Source organism: Bos indicus, chromosome 26 (genome assembly GCF_029378745.1).
Source record: "Bos indicus isolate NIAB-ARS_2022 breed Sahiwal x Tharparkar chromosome 26, NIAB-ARS_B.indTharparkar_mat_pri_1.0, whole genome shotgun sequence".
NCBI lineage: Eukaryota > Metazoa > Chordata > Mammalia > Artiodactyla > Bovidae > Bos > Bos indicus.
Genome location: NC_091785.1, coordinates 22993219 through 23013289, shown reverse-complemented (window position 1 = coordinate 23013289; position 20071 = coordinate 22993219). Strand labels below are relative to the sequence as shown.

Sequence of the window (20071 nt, the reverse complement as noted above, 5' to 3'; positions counted from 1 at the left end):
CCTTTAGGATGGCCTGGTTGGATCTCCTTGCAGTCCAAGGGACTCTCAAGAGTCTTCTCCAACACCACAGTTCAAAGGCATCAATTCTTCAGCACTCAGCTTTCTTTATAGTTCAACTTTCACATCCATACATGACTACTGGGAAAACCATAGCCTTGACTAGATGGACCTTTGTTGGCAAAGTACTGTCTCTGCTTTTTCATATGCTGTCTAGGTTGGTCATAACTTTCCTTCCAAGGAGTAAGCGTCTTTTAATTTCATGGCTGCAATCACCATCTGCAGTGATTTTGGAGCCCCCCAAAATAAAGTCAGCCACTGTTTTCACTGTTTCCCCATCTATTTGCCATGAATTGATGGGACCAGATGCCATGATCTTAGTTTTCTGAATGTTGAGCTTTAAGCCAACTTTTTCACTGTCCGCTTTCACTTTCATCAAGAGGCTCTTTAGTTCTTCTTCACTTTCTGCCATAAGGGTGGTGTCATCTGCATATCTGAGGTTATTGATATTTCTTCCAGCAATCTTGATTCCAGCTTGTGCTTCTTCCAGCCCAGAGTTTCTCATGATGTACTCTGCATAGAAGTTAAATAAGCAGGGTGACAATATACAGCCTTGACGTACTCCTTTTCTTATTTGGAACCAACCTGTTGTTCCATGCCCAGTTCCAACAGTTGCTTCCTGACCTGCATACGGGTGGTAGATGTTTATTAATGCCTTATAGACCCATATAAAAACATCGCAACCTCATATCGTCCAGGGGAAGTGGTGGCGAGTGGAAGGACCAGCCTGTAAAATCCAAACATTCACCAGTTACTGATCAATCCACACCGTACAGACAATACTGAAGATTACATACTTCAGCATGCACTGAGAATCCCTTCAAATGGACTACAGATGCAGACGTGAGATTGCAACCATCAATAGGCGTACCCTTCTATTTACCTACAGAAACTACAAAGCCCAGGGTACAGTGCGTCGAAATGCGACGCTCCGTTCCTTAAACTAGGCGGGGTTCCGAAGCAGCCTGGCTTGCTAACTCAGGTGCAAGGCATGTTGGGTATTGTAGTTCTTCGAAAGTGAGGTCGGGCCGCTCCCCGGCTGCCCATTGCCGGCGGCCAGACTGCGCATGCGTGTCAGTGGCGTTAGCAGCGGACCGGGCTGGCAGTTCCTTCCTCGGAAGGAGAGGTTCTTCTGCCATGGAGTCCTACGATGTAATCGCCAACCAGCCTGTCGTGATCGACAACGTGAGTTGCATCCCCCTAGCAGGGCTTATGCTCTCCTCCCCGAAGGGATCGCTTCCCGTGTTTCAGTCTGGGCTGCCGGTTCTTTGTCACTGGCCCGGCCTGTCAGGCGGGTTCAGCCGCCGCCGCCTCTCTCCTCCCTCGACCCGAAGTCCGCAGATAGGGCGACCAGCTGGCCAGCAACCATGGGATGGAGAATCTTGGGATGGATAAAGGGAAGGGTTATAGTCCTAGCAGGGTCCTTGGGCCCTTGACTCGAGGGGCCTTAACCGCTCTCTGAGCCCCCGGCGCCCGCCCCTCCCCAGTGTTCGATAACTCTATTGGCTGCTCTGGCTGTCCATCTTGACCGCTGACCCCGCCTCTGGGCCTTGCCGGATGAAGGCAGCCTTCTGCAGTGATTGGCTCGTTCCCCTGCCGTTCTTCCGGGCCGCCATAGTGTTTCCCCTCTCTAAGGGCGGTGCGGTGCACGAGGGCTGTTGTGATTGGTTTCGGGGACTTCCAGTGGAGGGGGCAGACGGGATAGGGCGGCGGTGGAGCAGGGCTAAGTTTCCTTCGGTCCCAGCCGGCAGGGCGGCTTGGCGGTGTATCCGGGTGGGGTCTGAGAGTGTGATGCCAGAAATGGCCTGAGAATTTCAGTTATTTCTGTGATTATAAATTACAGCGGTAATAAAGGTCGAGAAGAAAGGAGAATGACAAAGCAAGCAGGGAGGTACCTTCCTCTTTGAAACGCCTAGTTGCTAGGGGTAAAAATTACTAAACATAATACTTGCCAGGCGCTCCAGCGCTTACACGGAGGGGTTCGCATACATTCCAATTGGATCTTCACAAAAACCAGGTGAATAGTTAAGGCAGGAATTTTGATCCTCGTTTTACAAATGAGAAAAAAAGCACAAAAAGGTAAAGTGAGCCCAAGGTCGCACATTAATCCAGTGCTTTATCCGTTGTTCATCCTGATAGTAACCCACGCAAATGCACGATAGTCACAAATGGAAAGAATCTAAATATAGCTCTTATTTTTGGCGGAAGGAGGCAGTTATTTAAAAAGTGGATGTTTGTCTTCCATTCAAAGGTTTGGTCCAACGGAGATTTGTTGCTACCTTTCTAGTCCCCTCTGAGTTCCTCTACTAAGCTGACTCAGATTCGGTCTCTTGATTCAGTCCTTGGGACCGTTGGCACTTGCAAGGTCCTTTCGTCTGCATCATCTTATTCAAGTTTCAACACTGATAGGTAGATAGGACTCGAAATACACAGAAAAATGAGACGTGTACGGTTAAATAACAGTATTCAAACCACCTGGCTTATAAATTGAAGAGCCAAAATTCAATTTGAGATTGAGTTCTTAATTCCTCACTTTTTCCAAGGAAACGTGCTTCTTTGGCTAGCTTTCCTTCTCTCCTGGAAAAAAGTTGAGCTCAGTGAGACATGTCATTTGGGGGAGGATTTGATCGGCGGGCGGGACGGGGAGGATTGCGGATCGCCTTCCTTAGGCTATTGAATCCGGGTGGGAAAAGATGCTTGGTATCCTTCATTTTTCCTTAGTCTCTCGTTCCCCAGTTCCCCACACACAGACAGTGTCTAGGGCCTGGCACCACTAGGTGCACATTGGATTTTTAATTTTTATGGGTGGGGGGGATTAATGGCTGAAAATCTCTATCACAGTAATAAAGATGTCCTTAAATAAAAGGATGGGAGGAAGGACTGATTACTGCATAAGGCTGAGCAGGACTCTTTGTTCTTGATGTTAATTTTCAGAGAAGACTACTATTTCTATCTTCAGCCAGTTTGTGTATGCTTCATGTGCCTTTTTCTTTGTTTTAAAAAGAAAGGAAAATAGAAATTAGCAATTTCCTGTTTTCATCAGTGCAAAAGGAGCAGTCTGTCCATCCCACCAGACCTTTTGCTTCTAGAATTGTTGGGCAGCAGTGCTATCTCCAACCATTTTCTTTATGTCACTTAAGCAAATGCTTCTTAGTTCCTTCTTTCTCATTCTTGATAATGTATTTGAAATGCATCAAAGAAGCAGTACCTTTTCAGTTTGAATACTTAAGGAATAGACTTGTTTTTTCTCTTGGAAAACATTTCCTTTATTATGCCAGCAATCCCACCAAAAGTTGAAGTAGGAGAAACTTAAATTAATTTTCCCACTAGAATTTACTATCTGCCAGTAAATCATTTAAAATATTTGAGCCAGCTTTATATTATGAGAATAACGTGTCTCTAGCAGATTTAACAGCTCCATAGCTTATCGTGCTGCCACAGTTTTATTTCTGGGCTAAGGAGAGTGTAATTAAAAGACAGAAGAACAAAGAAAGCAAGGAAAAGAGAGAATAGCCCCATTACCAGTTCACAGCCTTTCCTAGTCTTAAGACAATTGTTGACCACCCCTTTCATAGAATTCTGGGACCAAACCAATTCATCAGAATTTAATGAAGAAGATGGAAGGGTGCGTGTATGCGTATGTGCATGCGCGATTTAATGATGACAACAACAACAAAAAAGTGATGAGTATTTTAAAAAATGAAACATGTTGTTCTTCCCAAAGTCATATCACAGATAGTAGTACAAGAATGAGAAGGGCCACTCCCAGGACTACAACACTTTAACTGGAATACTATATTTATTCTGAAGCTCATATCTTTGGGAGGATCTCGAAGGTTAAATACTTCCATAAAATGAAGCAACATTATGGTCAATCTTAAAATTGTCTTTTCTGGCTATATTATGTGGGCCTAAATGCAGGAATAATATCAGATCTCTACAAGTTTTTCAAGCTAAGAGTTTTACTGTTTTGAGGGGTCATTATGCTTCATCAGCCCCCTTTTTGAAAAGTGAGATTCTTTAAACACACGGAAAAGTTCAGAGACATATATAACAAGCACCTATGTAGCATGTGTCCTCCACCTTGATTTAATAAATGTTGTCGTTTGCCAAATTTGCTTCAGATTTTTTTAGGACATAAAACATTACAGATATAATCGAAGCCTCTTTGTACCCATCCATAATCCCATCCTTTCTGGTCCATACATAACCCCGGAAGCAAACCTCATTGTAAAATTAATGTGCTCCTTTCTGATTTTATGGACACATGTATTTTATAATGTGTGTGTATATAGTATTTATGTTTTGAATTTTTACTTAGCTGCTATCATCTTATTTGCTAGCTCTCCTTATTCTGGTGGTGGTGGTGGTTTAGTTGCTAAATCGTGTCTGACTCTTTGTGACCCCCATGGACTGAAGCCTGCCAGGATCCTCTGTCCATGTGGTTTTCCAGGCAAGAATACTGGAGTGGATTGCTATGCCCTTCTCCAGGGGATCTTCCAGATTCAGGGACTGAACCCACAGCTCCTGCACTGGCATCCTGATTCTTAACTGCTGAGCCACCAGGGAAACCCTTCCTTAATGTAAAAAATTTCAAATATAAACAAAAGGAGGGGAAATGTTATAACAAACATCCATGTATCCATCATCTAACTGTAACACTTATCAACTCTTGACCAATCATTTTAGCTACATACCCACCCACTTCCCTCTTTCACAAACATTTAAACACATAACTAATATACTATTATCAAAGCTAATAAAATTAACAGTAATTCCTTAGTATCATCAAATATCTAGTCTGTCAAATTTCACTAATTTTCTCTCTTTTTTAACAGTTTGTCATCAGCTCTTAAGATCTATTGATTCACTTAAGTTTAAGGGACACTAGAATTAGCTGAGGAAATGAAGTCAGTATATTTATTTAACACCATCACTTGTGGTATGACTTTCAGCCTGTTGGTTGTACAACTGCAGTGAGAATCTTCCCTAGTTTGGTGGAGAGAGGGAAGAGAAGGTGGCTTATAGATTACACTCAATTATGTGTATTTTGAGAGCCATGGATGTGCTTCACAAACTGGAAAGAATGTCCAGAATAGGGGTCTCAAACTCAATGCCTGGGGAGGCCAACCAGATACATTAAAGAGGCGGAGGAGGGGCAGGGGGATGAGGAGAAGGTAGTCTTAATAAGTGAGAAATCTGAGAGATGCATTGAGCATGCTTGACCAAGGTTTCCAGCAAGTTGTCCCCATGCAGGAATGCAGGCCAAGTGTTACCAGATTTTCTCATTTTTCAAGGGAAATCAGAAGTGTTAATTTCATATGCAATCTCTAGTGTTTTTTAATTTTTAATTTTTTTTTTTTTGGCCACACCACGTGGCATGTGGGATCTTAGTTCCCTGATTCCAGGGATCGATGCCTCGCTCCCATAGGGAACCATGGAGTCTTAACTGGGCCACCAGGGAAGTCCTGCAATCTCTAATTTTTAACTTTTGGAAGTTAATGTAAAAGTAGTTTGTGGTCTGTGGAGACAGAAAGTATGTCAGTGGTTGCCTCTTGCCTGGAAAATCCCATGAACGGAGGAGCCTGGTGGGCTGCAGTCCATGGGGTCGCTACAAGTCGGACACGACTGAGCGACTTCACTTTCACTCTTCACTTTCATGCATTGGAGAAGGAAATGGCAACCCACTCCAGAATTCTTGCCTGGAGAATCCCAGGGACGGGGGAGCCTGGTGAGCTGCTGTCTATGGGGTCGCACAGAGTCGGACACAACTGAAGTGACTTAGCAGCAGCAGCAGCAGGGTGGGGGTTAGTAAGGATGGAGAGTGGCTGCTAATGGGTACAGGGTTTCTTGGGGGGGATGATGAAAAGTTCTAAAATTAGGTTGTAGTGATGATTGTTCAGCTCTGTGAATATACTAAGAACCATTAGATGATGCACCTTAAATGGGTAAATTGTGTGGTATGTGGATTTTATCTCAATAAAGTTGTTTTTTAAAAACGATTTTGTGGACCAAACAAAATATGTCTTTGGGCCAGAATGTCCTAGAATCTGAGTCCAAATCAGAAGCCTGAGCTAACAAGTTCCCCAAATTCTTTTGTACGATGTTTTCACCAGTGTCCTAGAATCTGAGGCTCCACCTCACAGCATTAAATGGCAGACAACTAGCCTTCTTCCCAGCATGTTAAGAATAATCAGTGCTTAGGGTAAAGTTGCCCAAGCCACAGGTCGATAGCCAGCAGGTACTACTAGAAACATGCTGAGGAATTTGCTATTTGTTCGCCTGTAACAGAAGGAGAATGGTCAGAGTTGGCTGGCAGCAGACTTGAGTCCCCAAAATCAAATATTTAATGAGATTACTTTTTCAAATGTAGGCATTTGTTTCAAACAAGGCATTTGTTTACTTGGTTTTGACAGAGTGAATAACAAAGAGTGGCAGCTCATTTGCCAAGTATACAGTTCCTAGTTACAAATACTATTAAAGAAATTGACATGACCCCTTTGTATGCTCTCCTGGTATGGCTTGAGCAGAATAGAGGCAACTCAGCCACTTCCCTTGTCCCCACCCATTTTTCACCTGACACTTGGCCTGCCAAGCCAGCTCATGGGGCTGCAGGGACAAGCTGGGTCTGGTTCGACCTTGTGTATCACCTTCCCTGTACCACCTCTGCCTGGGGCTTCTGGCATTCCGGCTGCTCATTCAGGTTCCATACTTTCGGCTTCATCTGCCAATCATTTGAGCTTGGTTTTCATTTTAGTTAGCCAGCATCTAGCCAAGTACCCTGCAAATGTCAGATACTGCTGATATACAAAGTCTCTGACCTCAAGGAATTTGCAGTGAAAAGAGACAAAAGTGTAAACCATAAATTAGAATAGAAAGCAGAATGAAATTCATGCTACCTAGTGAAACAGGCAGTGGTGATTTGGGGAAGGTAATAGGAAGAGGATAACAAATTGCAACTGGAGATTATCCTTCAGGAGGAAGGCAGTGATATTTGAACTGGGCCTGTTATATTCTAGCTGGAAAGGACAGGGAGAAAGAAAAGAATCTAATGTCTTAATCTGCTTTGTCACTCAAACTCTAGCCCTCTTGTTAGTAAACTCAAAATCAAATCTCCAGGAAAATCATCTCTTAGAAATATCTTGGAGAATCCCTGGTGGTCCATTGGCTAAGACTCCATAATCCCAAGGCAAGGGGCCTGGGTTCAATCCCTGGTTGGGGAACTAGATCCCACATTCCACAACTAAAAGATTCCACATGCTGCAGCTAAGACCTGGTGCGGCCAAATAAATAAATATTAAAAAAAAAAAAAAAAGTATCAGTCTCGTAAAAAAAAAAAAGAAATCTAGAGTCTGAAGCACAGATTTCATCTTTACTTTTCTCGTTTTCAACTCCTGCCAGGAGATCTAATTAGTCTGTTAGCATCACCACACCCAGATGAAGGCAGTGGGCAATTATCGGAAGCCTGAGCTAACAAGTTCCCCAAATTCTCTTGTAGGATGTTCTCACTAGCTGCACCACTGTCCCCAAGCCCTTGGGTTTGCAGTAGGATAGTCCGCCCTCCTTCCCAGTCTTTCAGCTCAGTTTACAGCTGTACCTTTTCCAGGCTCCTTGCTGTTCTGCCCAGACCGATGAGTTTGCACATTGTCTCCTGTTTTTTCTGTTGGCAGAAGTTCCTGCTGTCTTAGAGAACAGGCTTGCCCTGCTCTCCCCCAACACCTCTTTCCCTGTCCTTCAACCACTTCTTACCTCCTCCCTCGCTAGGATCAGTCACCTACCCCCTCACCCTGCTCTTATAAAAAAGCAGAAATAAAAAAGACAGATGGATCCAGGGGTGTTGCTGGGAAGCCTTTGGTACCAAGGTAACCTTGGCTATGTAGCATCTCCTGGTGTGTTTAATGCTTGTGTGTTCTGCAAACATTACACTCCACCCCAGGAGAAGTCGACAGGCAGCAGGAGATGGCTTGCTGCTCTTGGAGCTGCAACTGTGTTGGAGGTGGAAGGACAAGGGTAACTGATGTAGTGGTAGAAGAATTAAGAAGGAAGAGAACAGGGTGATCTGCAGGCAGCATCAAGCCTCACCACCTGTCCTGCATGGCGTTGATATCCAGAATCAATGTTTACTTTGGCTGGGCCCACGCGGTACCAGAGATGATGGTGGGAGACGGCAGACTCTTCTCAGAGTGCTTAAGGGCTCTTCTGCTCTTGACCCTCAAGAGACCAATGAGTGCAGCAAAGCACAGTGAAAAGGCAAAACACCTACTGCAGTCCCCCGAGTCACTGGAGTCTGCCCCTGCAGTCAGAGCCAGACGATGTACGCCTTATGGGAGTTAGCTTTGAGCATGGCAGTGCTCTCAGGGTGTGTCTGTCATAGAGGCCCTGGAGGGCGGGGGCAGTTCAGGTCTGAGCTGGGAAGGTAGCTTAGACGCGCACTCCCTGATGGTTTAGCAGAATTGTGTGCCCTTCCCACCTTGGTTATGTTCCTAAACTCGGCCGCTCTGTGCTTCTAGGTACTTTCCTCTTCTCTCCTCAAGCCTTTTCCTTTTCTTCCCTTTATTAATATTATTTTTAATTCCAAAAGTAAACATGTTCAATGTAGAAAAGACGAAGAATATATAAAAATCAAATAGAGTGTGTAGTAGAAATTCCCCTCACCATTCCCAGCCCCAGTGTCCTCCCTTTGGCATGTATTCACTGTACAAATCCTCATGAGTGGATATATTACACATAAATATAAGGTCCTTTCTCTTTCTAAAAGAAAGGTGGGACCATATTATACATACTGTGTGATATGAATCTCCTCTTGTTTGTGTGATTTTCTGACTTCTCTTTCTCTCCTCAGGGATCCGGTGTGATTAAAGCTGGTTTTGCTGGTGATCAGATCCCTAAATACTGCTTCCCAAACTAGTAAGTCATTCTGTAGCTTAGTGAGAAGCTTGTAAGGCTTGTCAGTTTTGTTATGATGTCAGCCCTCCGTCTTTTAGGGGGAAAGCATCTCTCATTTAGGTCAGTCTTGGTCTTCAAAACAACAACAAGCAGGGACAAGAGCTGGCTTTTGGAGTGAGCAAACTGTTGCCTGCGTGTTACAATTGAGAGGCAGTTTTTTGTTTTTTTTTATCTGATGCCAAAAATGTTATCATTGGTGACTTACTGCTTTGGATGACAGTCTCATAATGGAGTCTTCTTCTTAAAATTCTCCTGTCACTCAGAATGGAATTTGACATTAAACCATACCTACCATTCTAGGGAGAATGAGTCTTTTTCTCAGCACTTTCTTACTAAGGCAGAGGCGCTGCAGGCAGGAGAAGGGCACAGGCACCTGGGAAAGGGGTCAAAGCAGTGGAGAAATGAGGAAGGCCATCTCTCAGTTACAGCATCACAGTTGTCCTTCATAGAAGGCCTGGGCAGGAGGCTAAGGAGACAAAAACTTTTTGAGTTAATCATTCTCAATGAACACTTGTTTCCTTGTGTCTCTTGATCTGTACATACACTGGGGAAAGAGAAGAACTAGGGATATTGAATCCTCCTGAATTTGATAACTTATAATAAATATATGAAACAGTATGCTAATAAATACAAAAAAATGTTCATTATAGGAATTGTGGGAAGTGCATTCCTCAGTGACAGTCACAGTAGAATGGAGTATATTTCTTCCCATCCAAGTACATGCATTAGTATAACTTGCCTGTGTTCTGTCATGAAATGAGAAGTGATAGTCTTCCCCGCTCTCTTTTGTAGTGTGGGCAGACCCAAGCACGTTCGTGTCATGGCAGGCGCCCTCGAAGGTGACATCTTCATTGGCCCCAAAGCCGAGGTAATCCCATGTCCTACTGAAGAAGCCTCAAGCCAGCAGGGGACCTTCACTGCTCCCCACGCAGGCAGTATCCGACAGAGGGACATGAGTAAAAGAAATAATTTCCTCTTGAAATCTCCCCTTTCACTCTCTCATTCTAAAGAGAATAAACCCAACTGGTTTATTTCTCCCAGGAACAGCCTCTGGTTTTAGAAAGGAAATACTTGGAACCCCACTTTGGGAAACAGAGACCAGTCCAGAAAAAAGGGCTTTTGCCTTCCTTCTATCACTATGTTGCCAAAGATCAAATTGACTGGCTTGGTTATTTTTTGGCAAAAGTGATTGAGGGGAGATCCTGGCTGGGGTACCCTGGGGATAAGTTAATTAGCACAGTTTGGCAGAACCCTTGGGCAACTTCTAGAAGCAGAACAACAGAATCTTTGTTGCCAACCTTGGCTGCAGATGCCAGGAGATTGTGTCCTGGGACCAGACAATGAGGAGAATGCCACCCAGGGGCCCACGGAAAGGCAGAAGCCCTCTGCTTTGCCAGCTGGTTGGGCATTGAGCACAGTTCACAGGATAGTTTAGGGACTTGAAGGATGGGTGGGTCCACCCTTAGCCATGGGTGCAGATCGTGGGGTCCACCCGGCAGTCCTGAGAGGCTGGCTGCGGCTGCAAGCACTGCTCTCTGCCCCCAGGAGCACCGAGGGCTGCTCTCCATCCGCTACCCCATGGAGCACGGCATCGTCAAGGACTGGAATGACATGGAGCGCATCTGGCAGTACGTCTACTCTAAGGACCAGCTGCAGACTTTCTCAGAGGAGGTGAGGGTCCTGTGTGTGGGGCGCCATGTGGGCTATGCAGCGCAGACAGAAGCCCTACCCCAGAGATGAGGCAGATGACTACGATAACCGCCTTGAGCATTTGTGTCTCATGTTCTAGGCATCAGGCATGTGCTTTTCAGACATGTTTGCATTTAATCTTCACAGCATCCCTATGAGGCACAGGTAGTATTATCATCTCCATTTTACAAACAAGGGAACAGAAGTTCAGAGAAGCCAGATGGTGTTTCCGCGATCACCCAGCGAAGAGTGGTAGAGCTGGGGTTCCAACCCATGCCTTTCAGACCTCGGAGCTGTATATACTCTTTAGTTTCTAAGGAAGGAACTCTCAACTCAGAAACACAAAGGAAGGTGCTGACTAGGCTTATCAGAATTTCCAGGAGAGGGATGTATTCTGTTTTTTAATAGTATTATCAATAATGATATTTAATTTTCTATTTTGGAAAAAAATTTTTAAGTATTACTTTTATCATAGTAATTCCAAATATAGAGTTTAGCAAAATCTTGATACCTGGAGCTATCCAGAAGGTACAAGGGCCTATATAAGAATCTTGGAGGACAAGAGGGTAGTAGAAAGTGAGGATAGAATGACACTTTAGAGGGGGTATGAATTTGGAAAGTTGAGCAACTGGCTTGGGTGGCGGCAAGTGACCAGCCCACCAGCCCTCTTTTAGAGAGAGGCTGACAGAGTTCGTGTGGGCTCTCCAGCCAGCCACTCAGTGCTAATGAGGGCTGGGAATCTGTCCTCACCTGATTGCTGTCTGGGCATCTTTCCCCAGCATCCTGTGCTCCTGACAGAGGCGCCTTTAAATCCACGGAAAAACCGGGAACGAGCTGCTGAAGTTTTCTTCGAGACCTTCAACGTGCCAGCCCTTTTCATCTCCATGCAAGCTGTGCTCAGTCTGTGAGTAACAGCTGGCTGGCGAGCCTGGCCCCTGGGGGGCAAGCAGTCCTTTGGCAGAAGCGAGGCTGGCCCTGCTGTGGGTTGGTGCAGAGCTCCTTCAGTACCCCTGCCAGGGACGGTAATGGATGGTGGGAAAGGCAGCATCTCCCAGTCTCGGCCCTCCCTGCTGGTCTGGTGCCAAGGCTCTCCGCTGAGCCTGCTGGGAAGGCCACGTGCTACAACAGCTCTCCCTGTTGGCCCCGCAGTGAGTTCAGGTGTTTTTCTCAGGGCCTCCTTGAGCCAGGCGCTGTGCAAGGCTGGTGATAGGCTCGTGATGAAAACACCCCTGTCATCCTGTCTTGCTCCCAGCCTGCCTCCCACCAGGGTTAGGTCCATTGCCAAGATCATATATTGGTAGCCTGCAGATGGCATGTTTGACCCCGCTGAAAAATTGTGAGCCAACCTTTAAAAATTGGGACATTTCCTATCAAAATCAAAATTTCTGACTTCTCTTAAAAAAGAATGGGAAGATCTGATAATGCCGGGCCTGCATTCCTCTAGAGCAAAAATCAGCAGGAGCTGAAAGAAAATTGCAGCTGCCATTTTAGATAGGGTTAGGAAACCTGACTTCACCACAGCCTTCTCCACTGCCTGTCATCCAACACGAAGGCTGAATTTCAGGTGCTATTTATGAAACATTATGGGTTTTCCCCCTTCATATCACAGAAATATATTTCTGTACCCTTGTCCTTACTAAGAGAAAAACTTAAGGACAGACCTAGAGGGCCAAAAGCTAGTTGGTTGGTTGGTTTGTTTTCCTTCTTTAACATTTTGGCCGCATTGCACGGCATGTGGGATCTTGGTTCTCTGATTAGGGATCGAACCTGAGCCCCCTGCATTGGGAGTGAAGAGTCTTAGCCACTCTACCAGGGAAGTCCCCAAAAGCTAGTTTTTTATGCAAGTGAAAATATTCTTATTTTCTTTAATTCATTCACTTTTCTTGCCTAACCCGAGTTTTTTTCCTCTTGTCTAGAGAGTAAAAACTGTCCCTCAGGCTGGGTCCCTGAAAGTGGAAGGGCAGGTCATCTCCTGTGGTTGGAGGGCCTATTCTTCTGTAGCAGTGGCAGAAGGGGTGCTTGGAGAGGCTTGGCTCCTTTCCTTTAAACATTCCAGGCTTGCTTGCTTCAGTGCTCAGGCTGCCTTCATACTCAGTCCAGTCGGAGGCTTCTGGAGAAGGCAGGCCCCAGCTTTAGTTCAGTTGACCTTGAACTCTAGCAAGAAGTGAGAGTCTTCCCAGAGTGAGGAGGCAGGGGTTAGTGATGGTGTGCCCCCTTTGCTTCAGTTATGCCACCGGCAGGACCACGGGTGTGGTGCTGGATTCTGGGGATGGCGTCACCCATGCCGTGCCCATTTACGAGGGCTTTGCCATGCCCCACTCCATCATGCGCATCGACATCGCTGGCCGAGACGTCTCTCGCTTTCTTCGCCTCTACCTGCGCAAGGAGGGCTATGATTTCCACTCATCCTCCGAGTTTGAGATTGTCAAGGCCATAAAAGAAGTGAGTGCTGCCCTCCATGGGCCCAGGGCTGGGAGAGGGAATGGGAACAGCAGCCAGGACCTCCGTGACGTGGAGTGAAGAGTGGCTAAACCCCTGCCCTGGAGATGGGTCTCTGTCCTTCCCGACCAGGCCTCCTGGCGGCCCTATGATCTCCAGCCAGTCCCCTCACCCTGAGGGATTGACCTTCCAAAGTGCTGCCATCTTGTGGGCTAAAGGGAGCTGCCTGTATTTCCTAAGCTGGGTGATAAGCACACCCATGCTCATTATGTTTTTTATACATCATGTATAAATTACACATGTTCTTTTACACTCTTGAAGAAGTCAGACTGCTTTTTTTTTTTTTTTTTAAGTAAAGTGAACCCTCCTGTCATCTACGGCTCCTGGGAGACCTCTGAGCTGGGTAGGCAGGGCCCAGAACCATACAAGTAGTAGGAAAAAGACACCTGAGTCTGAACTAAGATTAGGGTGTGGTCTCAGACTCAAATCCAAAACGCCGAGTTGCCACACTTGGCCTCCAGGAAGGTGGAGCAGGTGGGGACACATATCCTAAGAAGGGTCGGGGAGGTTTGGGTCAGCTTCACTGGGTAGCACTTAGGATATGCAGCTCTCATGACCTTTAGGACAGTCACTGCAATGGATGGGGACTTTGACCAGGTAGGCACCAGCTTTCCAGCCAGCCTGACTTGTGCTTGGTTCTCCAGAGAGCCTGCTACCTGTCCATAAACCCCCAGAAGGATGAGACACTAGAGACGGAGAAGGCGCAATACTACCTGCCCGACGGCAGCACCATTGAGGTAGGCGGCGGGGCCTCTCCCCTCAGGTCCCAAAAGCACTGAGCCCAAAGAGAACTCCCCATGGGGAGGCTGGAATCAGGCGCACTGGTCCTTTTACACCCTCTGCCTGGAGCAGTGTAGTGTTGAGCTGCAGCGTCTCCTGCAGGGTGAGGTGCCAGGGACTTGGCTTCTCCTGTGGGATTAGAAGGCCAATATGTAATGCTATCCTTAACCACTCAGGACAGTATAGAGTGAATTCCAGCCTCCTGGACCTCCACCGATAGGAGGAAATTTCCACAAATGAATGAATCTATCAAGTCTCTTGGCTGGAAAATGTCAGAGCTAGGATTAAACACAGGAGCTTTCTCTCTCTAGTTTCCCAGGAGCTCTATCTTTGTTTGTTGAGGCTCTTGACATACAAAGTCTTCCCTGAGCATGGCCTTCAGAGCCACCTGGTTACTAAGCCCTGGGCAGAGGGACCTGAGCCTAAGACACTTGCCCCCCAACCCCGCAGATTGGTCCTTCCCGATTCCGAGCACCTGAGCTGCTGTTCAGGCCGGACCTGATCGGCGAGGAGAGCGAGGGCATCCACGAGGTGCTGGTGTTTGCCATCCAGAAGTCTGACATGGACCTGCGGCGCACGCTGTTCTCCAACATCGTCCTCTCGGGTGGCTCCACCCTCTTCAAAGGTTGGGCTTTACTCTCAGGGCCCTACCCCAGGAAGCTGCCACGTCCTGCTGGGCCCAGGGGACTGATGTGAGATTCTCCCTTCCTGCCTATTCAGGTTTTGGTGACAGGCTACTGAGTGAAGTGAAGAAATTGGCTCCGAAAGACGTGAAGATCAGGGTAGGAGTATGCCAGGGGGTGGGCGAACTGGGCCACCAAGGGTCTGGAGCACCACGTGGCGCGGCCTCCCCTCCTGCTCTGCCCAAGATTTCCAGGCACCATCAGGTGGCTCCCAGCTTCTACTGTGCCCCTGAGGCCTGCTAGAGCGGTGGGACCCATCCTCATGATGGGGCTTCACCAAACGGGGCAGTTCTGATCCCCGATGTGGCAGGATGCTAGACATGCAGTCTGTCAGGGAGCTTGACTTCAGCTGCCCCCGTGACACAGTCCAGCACCTCAGTGACTGCTGAGAGGAGCTGGCCTGCCTGAGGAAGGAGGGGTCCTAAGTGGAGGACTGTGGTGCCTGCTGTGCAGTCTGCTCCCCACCAGCTCCCAGCAGAGCTGGATCTTGCCTTCAGATGGCCCCTGCTTCCCTGGGAGCCATAGGTACTTCGGGTTGCCAGAAGCCTGTTTCTCCAGATGAGTGTCAGGCTGACCATGGTATCCCCCAGAGAGGCCACAGGGACAGAATTTAAAGGTTGTTGTGTGAAACGTATCCACTGACTCTCACTGGTGGAGAGACGAGTATTGGACGGGGAAGGGAGAGGGGAGGACGGCCATCTCAGATTCCTCTTTCCATCCACCCCGGCAGATATCTGCACCGCAGGAGAGACTGTATTCCACATGGATTGGGTGAGTAGCTCTTCTGGGAATAAGAGTGGAGCACTCTTATTGCAGAGGCATTGATTACGCCTCACCACCCCAGGGCTTTGAAGAAAAGCCTGGTCTGGTTTGACCCCAGGGGGACTGGCTGGCTCCACAGATACCCACTCCCCGTCTCTGACATGATTCCTTTGGATTCCCTCCATGCCAGGGGCTCCATCCTCGCCTCCCTGGACACCTTTAAGAAGATGTGGGTCTCTAAGAAGGAATATGAGGAAGATGGTGCCCGGTCCATCCACAGGAAAACCTTCTAATATTGGGACATCGTCTTCACCTCTCTCTGAAGTTAACTCCACTTTAAAACTCGCTTTCTTGAGTCGGAGTGTTTGCGAGGAACTGCCTGTGTGTATGAATGTGTGTGTGTGGGTATGAATGTGTGCACATATGCGAGTGCCGTGTGGCCCAGGGATCCCAGGATTTCAGGGTCCGGAAAGGACGATGAACTACCCATAATGGCGACGGCCTGAGACCTGGGGTTGACCACTAACTGGCCCCTGACAGGGAAGAGTGCTGGCAGAGGGCCCTGCTCTGTCAGCCGGGCCTTTGTCTGGCTGTGTGGGACTATGTTTACTACCACAGGGAGACAGAGAGGGAGGTAAACCAACCCCGGGGACACTTGCTGCTGCCCATCCTAGGCTGGGCTGGCCCCACCCCCGAAGGAGGCCCTGTGGCCTCCCCTTGTTCATCATTCTGCTCTCGATGCCTCTTGATCGTGGACTGAGGCTTGAGTCCAGGGTTGAGTTCTTGTCTGGTCTTGTTGCAGTTTGGGTTTAGAAAGCTGGAGAAACACTCCAGGAGCTGTTATTGAGACTTCCCTGTCAGGAGCGGGCAGGATGCCCTCAACTTCACCTGGGGACCAGGACCACACTGGGCATTTGAGGAGGGCATGGAGTGCTACTTCTGATCAGTGGCGGGCTTACCGCTCCAACCCCCAGCGCCATCCAGGGATCTCTGGAGAGTTTCAGGAGCCTGTTGGCCTCAGGTCCTGTTAACTTGCTTTCCATCCATCCATGGGCAGTGCCATCTTCAGTTTTATTTATTGAAGTGTTTGTTCAGTTAGGGGACTGGAGAGAGGGAGCTCACTGCCCCATCCACCAGTCACCCTGTTCACACTAATGTTTACAGCGCCTAAGCTTAGCATAGCGTTCAGGGCCCTGCCACTCCCTGCCAACATGAACTGACAGTATCCATAGGCCTCAGGACCATTTGGGATCAGAGGCTACATTCAAAGTCACTCTGGCCTCTTTCTTTCTCCCTCTTCCACTTGCTCACTGCCCTGGAATCAACAGGCTGGTTGCTGGTTGGATTTTTCTGAAATAGGAGGTAGAATCACCGTTTGGCAAAGGCTCCCGGCAAAGGAGGGGTGTTGGGGATGCCGCCTCCTTAGGACTGGAGAAAGAGCCACAGTTAACCAAGCTGCCTTTTCCCATGCTAGCTGACCCCAGGGGACTAGCTTGTAGAGGCCAGACAGCCCCCTCTGGCTGACTTGTGCTATTCTTGTCTTTGGACTTGTTTGGTCAGGGAAGGAGGGGCCAGACCAGGCTGCCTGGAACTGATGGGCTCAGGCTCACTTCCTCTGGTCCAGTGGGGCCAGGAGCCTACCCTGGACTGGGCTGGCCTGGCAGGGGTCCAAAGGCTCTTCAGCCCAGAAGTGCAAAGCTGGGGCTAGCAGATATTCACCGGCACCCTCACCCATGACACCAACACTTGCCCGATCCCAGATTCCAGGCAGTATTCTCGACCCCATGCCGTCCAACGACCAAAGGCCCTGCCAGGTGTGGGCCGCAGCAGCAGGTGTGTGTGAAAGCGATGTGGCGACCCGCGGACTGCAGTGTGCTTAACCAGCTCACCTCCCTCCTCTTAGCCCAAGCCTGTCCCCTGCACAGCCTCGCACAAACCATGTTGCCTGGTGGGGCCCAGTGTACTTAAATAAACTCGTTCTAATAGACACATCAGCTGGGCCTCTGTCTGCAGTCAGTGCAGGGTGGGAGGGACGAGCTGTGGGCCCTGAGACTGGGCCTAGTCTGTCCTCTAGAGGGCATGTTGCGCCCGCCAGACTTGGCCAGACCTTCACCCAAGTCCCAGCCTGTCAGGTGCATGCAAAGAGGCTGTTGACAAAGAAGCCCAGAGACCAGGCCAGGAACTGAGAGTCCATGCCCTGTGCCCAAGCCCATGGATGAGATTCCACCCACAATGAGAGGTCAGCTCTTCATATCTCTGAAGTCAGGAGCTTATTAAAACACAGTTCCTGGGGTCTATGCTCAGATATTCTGATTAATCACTTCTCCATTTTAAACCTGTATACTTGAACAGTTAGGGGTGGGAATTGCTAGGCACTTTACAAGTGTTAACCATTTGATTCTCGCAACAACTAAAATGCAAGTATGTTTGTTACTCACTTTACAGATGACGAAATAGAGCCACAGAGAGATTATGTAATTTCTCCCAAATCTGCCCTTTGTTAGCTAGAATTTGAACCCAGGCAATATAGCACTAGACTACATTCTTAACTGTGATGCAGACCTTCAGATAACCATTGGTCTAGGGCAGTGGTTCCCAATTAAGGTCAGTTTGCCTCTCGGGACACATTTGGCACTGTCTGGAGGTGTTTGGTCGTCATGACTGGGGAGAGATGCAACTGACATCTAGTAGGCAGAGGCCATCCACAATAAAGAACTCCCCAGCCCCAAATGTCTATAGAGCCCAGACAGAAACGCCGGCCTAAAGCCGAGGTTTCTAGTCCCAGTCTCACGGTAAATAAAAAAAAATTTTTAAGTCATCTTTGGAAGATCCCTGTGACTCCAAGGATCTCTAGCCTAGAAGTGGCCACTCCTTGCCCACCACCTCCAGCAGTGGTACATGGGAAACGCAATGGGGCTATGACCACAGGCCTGAAAGCTGTTTGGCTCCCAGGGGCCCATGAGGCTACGGTCTGCAGGCTCTCCCCCCTACCTCAGTGAACCTGATGCAGCGTCCCCTCCGCCCTACCCCACTCATCTTTGAAAACTGCTCTTTCTCAGGCTGCTCTTATTAAGAAATCCTGTTCTCCAGCCCACCATTCCCATACACAGCATAGACTCCAGGAATGGAAATAGAAATGACTGGCTTTAATCAATCTGTGATGAGATGAACCTCATTGAGAGGTCATTTGGGGTTCAGGGGCGCCCTGCAGCAACTGGGGCATGCTACTCCAGGTGCGGCTGAAGCAGAGAATTCTGAGACAAATCACTGGAAGGGGCAGGTAGGACTCCCAGTCCTGACCAGGCAAAAGTGGTTCCAGAGCCCACAGGGCACCAGCCCCGGCTAGGTAGGAGGAATGGCCTCCATACCCATAGCAACCCCATGTGACCACAGTGTGGGCCCCACCCTTCTCGGTCCTCTTCTTCCTTCTGCTCTAGAGGAGGAAGCAGGTCCTTGAGCACACACACAGCCCAGCCTTTGCCCAAGCTGGGCCAGACAGTCATGCAGGAACTTAGACCCCAGTGACACTCCGGCTCAGCCCCAAATGCTCCCACTCTGCCATCTGTCCTCCAGGCAGGACCCCAGGGAGGCAGAAGAGCAGGACACAGGGCTGGCGCCCCCAGGGCTACAGGTAGTGTCCTCAGCAGGGTGGCTTTGCACTCCCCTCACACCATCTTAACGTCCAGGGTCTGGGCCTGTGACAGGCTCTGGCGCTGGGCTTTGACCATGTGCAGGCGCCTCCCGTGCAGCGTGAACTGGGACCAAGTGAACAGCTGCAGCAGAGCACAGGCGATGGGCACCAGCACCAGCAGGTAGAAGCAGCCCTGGCGGAGCGGTGGGGCCTGTGCTGGGGGTGGAGCCGGGGGCTCCGGCCAGGGCTGAGCACTCCCCACAGGGGCCGGGGGGTGCTGCTGGAAGAGATCATGACCTAGGACAAGAGAGCCCGCAGAAAGAACAGGTCAGCCCTGGCCTCCAGAGTCCACAGTGCCTCATCTCAGATGTCACATGGACACGTCCAAACCCCAACTCTCAATTCCGCACCCAAACTTGCTTCTCCCCCGTTCCTTCTTTCGGAATGGCACCACTATCCCCCCAATAACCAAAGTCTTCCTAGAGTCCTCAATTAGCTTCACCACTCCCCAAGAGCCAATCCTTCACCTCCCAACTCGAAAACACAGCCCAAACCAAACACTTCTTTTCAGCCCCCAGCACCGCCTGCTCCAAGCCTCCATCGCTTTTGCCACAGCCTCCCTACAGTCCATTCTCCAAACAGCAGACAGAGTGAACTTTAAAAAATGTAAATCAGACTAGGCCATTGCCCTACTTAAAACCTTCCTAAGAGCTGCACTGAGAACAAAATCCAAACCCTGCCCTGATCTACAGAGCCCCTCTTCACTTTTTCAGCCTCATCTCCAAACCACTCCTGGGCTTCCCCGATGGTGCAGTGGTAAAGAACTCATCTGCCAGTGCAGGAGATGCAAGAGACTGGGGTTCGATCCCTGAGTGAGGAAGATCCTCCGGAGGAGGAAATGCCAATCCAAACCATTCCTGACAACCTGGGCTCCTGTACTTTCTTTTCTGCCTGTCTGTGATTTGCTGAGATCTTTCTAGACTAAATCCTCACCATTCATTTCACATCCTGGGTGCCATCTCCT

General features: G+C 48.6%; 2 protein-coding genes across 8 annotated transcripts in view; one reads left to right on the top strand and one right to left on the bottom strand.

The window, feature by feature from the left end:
• The first annotated feature begins 1087 nt into the window (after window positions 1-1087).
• On the top strand, window positions 1088-17410 carry ACTR1A (actin related protein 1A). Its single transcript, XM_019952855.2, has 11 exons — window positions 1088-1242; window positions 8900-8964; window positions 9796-9871; window positions 10549-10674; window positions 11472-11596; window positions 12918-13134; window positions 13836-13928; window positions 14422-14596; window positions 14692-14753; window positions 15385-15425; window positions 15607-17410. The coding sequence occupies exons 1-11, from the start codon at window positions 1195-1197 to the stop codon at window positions 15707-15709; spliced, it is 1131 nt and encodes a 376-aa protein (XP_019808414.1). The 5' UTR covers window positions 1088-1194; the 3' UTR covers window positions 15710-17410.
• Window positions 17411-18541: 1131 nt separating this feature from the next.
• The window catches only part of MFSD13A (major facilitator superfamily domain containing 13A), a 30759-nt gene continuing 29229 nt past the window's right edge, over window positions 18542-20071 (bottom strand). For all 7 annotated transcript variants that reach the window (XM_070780727.1, XM_070780730.1, XM_070780729.1 and 4 more), the window contains one exon: window positions 18542-19344. In XM_070780727.1, the coding sequence (XP_070636828.1) occupies window positions 19082-19344 (263 nt within the window). In that variant the 3' untranslated portion in view covers window positions 18542-19081. The remainder of the gene's footprint in view (window positions 19345-20071) is intronic.

What these genes read in the sequence shown, in the direction of transcription:
- ACTR1A (XM_019952855.2), top strand. Translation starts at nt 1,195, where the DNA reads ATGGAGTCCTACGATGTAATCGCCAACCAGCCTGTCGTGATCGACAAC. An exon ending in TGCAGACTTTCTCAGAGGAG is followed by an intron (nt 10,675 to 11,471) that starts GTGAGGGTCCTG and finishes ATCTTTCCCCAG; the next exon opens with CATCCTGTGCTCCTGACAGA. An exon ending in TGGCTCCACCCTCTTCAAAG is followed by an intron (nt 14,597 to 14,691) that starts GTTGGGCTTTAC and finishes CTGCCTATTCAG; the next exon opens with GTTTTGGTGACAGGCTACTG.